This window comes from Taudactylus pleione, unplaced genomic scaffold (genome assembly GCF_031769625.1).
Source record: "Taudactylus pleione unplaced genomic scaffold, aTauple2 ptg000174l, whole genome shotgun sequence".
Taxonomy (NCBI): domain Eukaryota; kingdom Metazoa; phylum Chordata; class Amphibia; order Anura; family Myobatrachidae; genus Taudactylus; species Taudactylus pleione.
This window is the reverse complement of record NW_028284576.1, coordinates 2,516,462-2,522,500: the sequence shown is the minus strand read 5'-3', so window position 1 is coordinate 2,522,500 and position 6,039 is coordinate 2,516,462. Positions and strand designations below refer to the sequence as shown.

Sequence of the window (6,039 nt, the reverse complement as noted above, 5' to 3'; positions counted from 1 at the left end):
CAGTTTACATAATTATTATTATTTTTTTTTTATTCTATGTACTGCAAGTAAAGGCATGATATGATTTAACTTTTTTAAACCTTATATTAATTTTAAGCCTCTACACTAAATTGTTGCCAATATGGGCAGGAAACTGTTGTTTACCATAATATTCTTCTTGGTATAATGGTATGATGTTGGAACTGATCCAAAGAAACGTATATTAATTGCATGTACAGTATATCTTGTCTTCCTGTAGGAACATAGTTGTTTTTCAGTTAATAGACCTACATAGACCACAGTTAAAACACTACTCTATTGAGCAATATATTGCTCTAGGAATTATTGATCTATTCTTCTAAATTTAGCAGAATGTAATAGTTGCATAATGGAGTCGTCTCGCAGCAGGAATCTTGCTGGAAGCTTCTGGTATTCATTTTTTTTTTTTTATTATTTCTTTAGAGCACCTGTTGGTGCCGTCATATCAGTCTGACTGCTTGTTTGTGCTTTATAAACATGTCCCACGCACTTTTCCTACATCGCTGGTTCTGAATGTGTGCTCCCATGAGATGCTTGATCATTAGCAAAGAAAAACACATCTAGATATAGGCCTAATGTTTATGATAAAGATGTACATTCATGGGAGAAAATTGCTACACCTAAAATGAAAACGTATACTAACGGGACAGCAACTGGTATGCATAAATTCTGATGTTACTCATAGCAACCAATCAGGTACACACACACACTTCCAGACTACAATGGAAACCGTTCCTCCAATGTGGATGATGCAAATGAGAATATTTGAAAGCATTTTCGATTTTTTTTTTTTTCTGGCATGGACAGGAGCCTGGGGAGAGGCGCCCCCCTGCCGTGCTACGTTATACCAACATTGATGAGATGTTTGGTGTCCGTATATAATTATGTTGTATACCTGATGGTTGGCGTGCCCCAGAAAGAGGGAGGCGATGATGCCACTATGAAGGTCTTTGGTGAGGCCACACCTATGTACGGTGTTCAGTTCTGGAGAACGTGTCTCCAGAAGGACATGAATGTATTAGAGAGGGTGCAGATTGGGCAATGTCAGAGGAATAAATCAGGAGGGTAGAAAGGTACTGGAACTGTGTCTGAAAAATCAAAGTATCAGATACGGCCTGAAGTTATTTGCATGATAATAAGGTCAGACGAGAGGTCCTCCATCAAATTCTATGTTTGTTTGCCTAGTGTTGAATGCATATAAGGTTCTGCCTGAAAACCCGGCCAAATAGCTCCACTTCCCATCGCTCTGCTTGGCCGGCATACAGAAAGACGGTGCCGTGCCACGAGGCCACTCCTCCGTCACTCGCTGCGCACCCGTGAGCTGTGACTACACCCTTTTTCTGTGGCCACACTCCATGATGAGGCACAGTCATGCTTTCTTTCCCGTATGTGTGTGCACAGGAGGATGCCGGGGCTCTTCTACAGCACCCAGTCTGTCCCTGATACATATACTACCCTGATAAACAGTGGAACTTTGTGTATGAGCCTGAGGTGGGGAATCCTAGCCTCTCTTCTGTTTACCGGGATGATGAGCAGCATTTGGAAAGAATTGAATGCGTGATCGATAAAATGGCAGCGTAATGTAAGGTATATGAGGAGTGAGTGGATCATTTTTATTGAACCAGTTGAATGGACAGCACAATTAGCGTAGTGGTTAGCATTGCTGTCTCACAGGCCTGAGATCATCTTGCTTCCCACACTCCAAATACATACTGACAGGTTTATTGGCTTCCGACTAAAAAAGAATGAGCCTGAGTGTGTACTAAGACGTGGATGGCAACCAATCAGCTCCTAACTGTCATTTTTCAAACACAGCCTCTAAAGTGATAGGAGCTGATTGGTTGGTACTTTATCTCCATCCACTTTATCTCTCTCCAAGGCTTAGTACATAGACCCCTTAGATTGTAAATTCCCCTGCAGGGACTCATGTGAGTGACTGAAATACTCTCTGTAAAGCTCTGTGGACTATGGGCCTGATTGAGACCGGCTCGCTAGACTCTCATTCGCTCGCAGCCAGCTGATTTTTGCAATCTGCGCATGCGTACATATGTTACAAGCCCCTTATTTATCAGTTGGTCTAAAAAGCTTACGCTCTACTCTGCCCAGTATAAACTTTAATGCTTTTAATTTGCACGCATGCAAACTAAAATTTTAACTCTTTTTATTTGACCGAATTGCATGTCATTTTACGAGCATTTATGTAAGTAATTAAAAAGGTATTTTATATAGGGCACCAGAGTCTGCAGACACCGGAATGGGCAGATCATGAACAGGCTTTGAACTGTGGTCAGTACCAGATTTATGCAAATTAGGCCTGGAGGATCATGACCTTTGGCACCTTAAGCCCCGCCCCATCCACTGGCCACACCTTTTCCACGCAGAATTTGGGACTTACGCCACTCATGTTACGGTGTTGCTGGTCACCCCCTCATTAAATAAGCAACTAATTATTCTCGTCCCCCCAGTTATTTGTTTGCTGATGGTGTGCACTAATTGCCATTATTTGAGTTCATTGACAGTAGTTACAATAAACACAATTCTTAATTCAGGATGAAGAATAAACACTGTAAATAAACCAGCTCTTTGCTCTCTTTGAAGCGTTCCGAGGAATAAACTCATTGTGCGTTTTTTTTTTTTTTAAAACCCCTAATAGTAATTGTTTTTGTGAGCGCTGTAGACTGCGGGCATTCACTGGCCTATCTAGCAAAAACCACATTTGCACAGCACTTTCAAAGTATTTCCTCAGCACAATCACTTTATAACACAAGACCTGAACTCTGTGTATTTTTCTTTGGACGCTGTTGTTTTATTTCTGACTTAGGGAAAGCGAACGTCATCACGGGCAAAACGGTTTTCAAACTTCTAAGATTGCATCCCAAGTTTCCTTTCATTACCATCTAATTGAATATTGATTCTTTTCCTCTTAAAATGCTTCCACCCGTTGTTTTTTTTGCTTCTCTCCACGCCATTATATTTTTAACATTAAGTGGAAATTATGCTAGAAAACTAACTTAGGCTGATTAACTTTACACATTGTGCAGACGCTGATTTCAGTCGTGTAACTTATTTTCTTTCAGCATTGGTAATTGTCAGAGTTTAGAGATGATGTTGATTTGTAACTGAGCGAAAGTTGTAACTTAATACCATGCCAAAAAGCATCTGAGCGTCTCTTTAGTAGAAGGTCATGCACAGACACAAGCGGCGAGATTTTCCATCTAGCGCAGATTTAAATGGGGCTGTTTCAAGTCCCAATACTGATGATGATGGTGGTTTTGATGTCTTACATAAAATCACTGGGCGGCACATGTTTCTACTTGTAGACACACAAACCCCCCGCATTAGTCCTACGGATTTTCTCTTTAGCATAAGGTAGTAAATCTGGCTTCCAAAGCCGTGCGCACCTGCAGCCACCACTTTGCATGCATCCCAACATCAGCCCCTATAACTGTTAGTCTCCCCTATTAAGTCAAGAATATTGGCTGAAAAGGCTATAAATGTTTAAAAAGTACTGTATATTTGTACACTGTTCTAAAGCAGGATTCATGCTGTATATACCGATCTCGTATTTATATTTACATTGCACATACCTGTCTGTTTCCACAACTTTAGCATTTGACAAAAGGCTTGGAATAAAAAGTAAATCAAAATGGTTTAGCGGTTTCATTATGATTGTGTTATTATATGATGACCCGTGTAGTGTGTACTGTATGTACGTAATGTTTTACACCTCTGCTGTTACTGAAGGTTGTGTGGATTTTAATGTCGCTTTTTTTACAATCTCTTTTACAGATTCGAGACACAAAGTCTTCAGACCAAAAAACCACCTTGTTGCATTTTCTTGCTGAAGACTGTGAAGAAAGATTGCAGGACCTCCTGAAATTCCCCGATGAGCTTGAACATGTGGAGAGTGCCAGCAAAGGTAGGAAAGTACAGCACCTGTATCCCTATCGCGCTAATGTGAAATATATGTGTGTATATAAAGAATACGGTTACCTGTGTACTTTACGGACTCATTGCAGAGAGAACCCAATGAATGTTTTAAATGGTACTTGTGTACTTGATGTACACAGGTAGCGAAAGTTGTCCTCACCTAAAGAAGAAAGGTGTCCACTCGCGGGCTCGCAGCGCTTGCCATGCTTCGGTGGCTCGCATCGCTCGCCACAAGGTTATATTTCCCCTCTATGCCGACTTGGATGGTAGGGAATGACGCTGGACAGTGGGAATGACGCTGGATACTGGCTGATGACGTCGGGGTCCTCTCCGTGAAGGGGATTTAGACATTACCATGATTGATAATAGTAATGAGTGTAGGACACTTGGGTTCTCTCTGCAATGCGTCCGCAAAGTACACAAGTAACAGAATACGTATATAGTTAATAAATATACATTTATTAATACCTGGGTGATCTCATAAATATTGGTCTGTTGTGAATCGGTGGAGTGCCGCCCTAATTATTAGCATCTTGCCTTCGCAGTTCACCCTCTGAATTTGCATTCGCTGTCAACATTCACCATTCAAGTCAAAACTGTTAAAATAGATACAGTTTATGGTACATATATATTATTTTGCAATTAATTCAAGCAGTGGAAAATGTCAAAGCTTGCCATTGGCATTAGAAGAGCTTACGTCAAACGTGCGCATACTGTAGCTCCGATTTACTAGACAATTTTAGTTGATTCACGTTCAAGCAATTCTGTTCGAGAAACAGTTTTGCTAAATTCTCTAATGATAATATCTCAGAGTAGTCGAAAGATCGAGAATTGTTTTCTCTTTGCAAATTTCCGAGCTAGTTGGATAAGACATATCTGTACGAGCCATCTCATAGCCTGTACATTTGTCTATAGGGTGATTCAGAGATGGAGGCAAATCTTGCGATTCCGTACGCAGCGGACTTTCGAAAATATGCTAATGGCTTAGCTGGTGTCTTCAGACCTCCAGCGTCTCGCATCCGCCGCTTATGTACAAAAGCGGAAACATCGGTCGCACATGGAACTTCTGAGTAAGCCTATGCTGCCTCAGATAGAGCGGCTCTGCTAAGACGCTGGGGACTCTCCAGCTGTGGATGACTTTGCAGATGCTCATTACGACGCGCCCAGAAAACCGTCATGACACACCTGCGTTTTTTTAACCCCCCCAGTTCCCTCCTCCAAACGACTACCTGTCACTCACTTTGCAAATAAATTTCTGTGACCGCCATCGCTAATCCATCACGGCGCCTGCGCAGTGCATCTTTGGTGTTTGAACAGTTGCAAAAAAATTGTTCCACTGCGTCCCACATCGACATTGCGCCAATCTCTGGATCAGGCCCAAAGTTTGTCATTTTTGCTAATGCGAACGACCTCTGTTTGGCTTCTAATCACTGTGTAAATATGAGTCGGGAAGAGCAGTAAACACTGTGAAATACACAGCACAGAAGCTGATGTGGTTGAAGTTATTCAGCTCTAAAAGTCAAGTATGAAAACAGCTCCTCACTGCTTTGTGCTTATAATGTGTTTGCAAGTACTGTGCTGTTAGTTTGAGAAGTGCTGATCTCGGAGCACAATGGAGATAAAACACCTCGCCAGCATTTGTGCGCAATTCTTTTTACTGAAAGTTTGCTGAGACTGAGGTGTCGGAGTGGTATTGTAGCAGCTGTTTGTAACACAGCCTGGCAGGGAGCAGAGCATCATTGTGTCGTCTGGATGTGGTGCTCACATTAGAAAGCGTATCCGTATATACTGCGAAGAGCGGAGGGTTCTGAGCCACCGAATAAATAGCTGTACCAATGTCTGTAACAATAAGGGGGAAAATGGAGTCCTGTGAACGGATGAAGCAGGACGTATAGTGAGGACGGATCCAGATGACTGTGTCGGGGCATTAATTCCGCAGATGCCGTTTGGCTTCCATTTTAAACGTTACCCATCAACTAAACGCTTTTCCACTTCAGCGTGTTCAGTAAGCAACGAAATACAGGGTTTCCAAAGTAAGCAGATTATTTTGCTGATCGAAGAAGGACAGAGTAATATAGTTTTATTATTTAC

At 41.8% G+C, this 6,039-nt stretch overlaps 1 protein-coding gene across 3 annotated transcripts in view; it reads left to right on the top strand.

The window, feature by feature from the left end:
• DIAPH2 (diaphanous related formin 2) overlaps window positions 1–6,039 on the top strand; it is a 1,301,891-nt gene that overhangs the window by 712,140 nt on the left and 583,712 nt on the right. For all 3 annotated transcript variants that reach the window (XM_088475573.1, XM_088475574.1, XM_088475575.1), the window contains one exon: window positions 3,808–3,937. In XM_088475573.1, coding sequence (XP_088331699.1) covers window positions 3,808–3,937 — 130 coding nt within the window. The remainder of the gene's footprint in view (window positions 1–3,807; window positions 3,938–6,039) is intronic.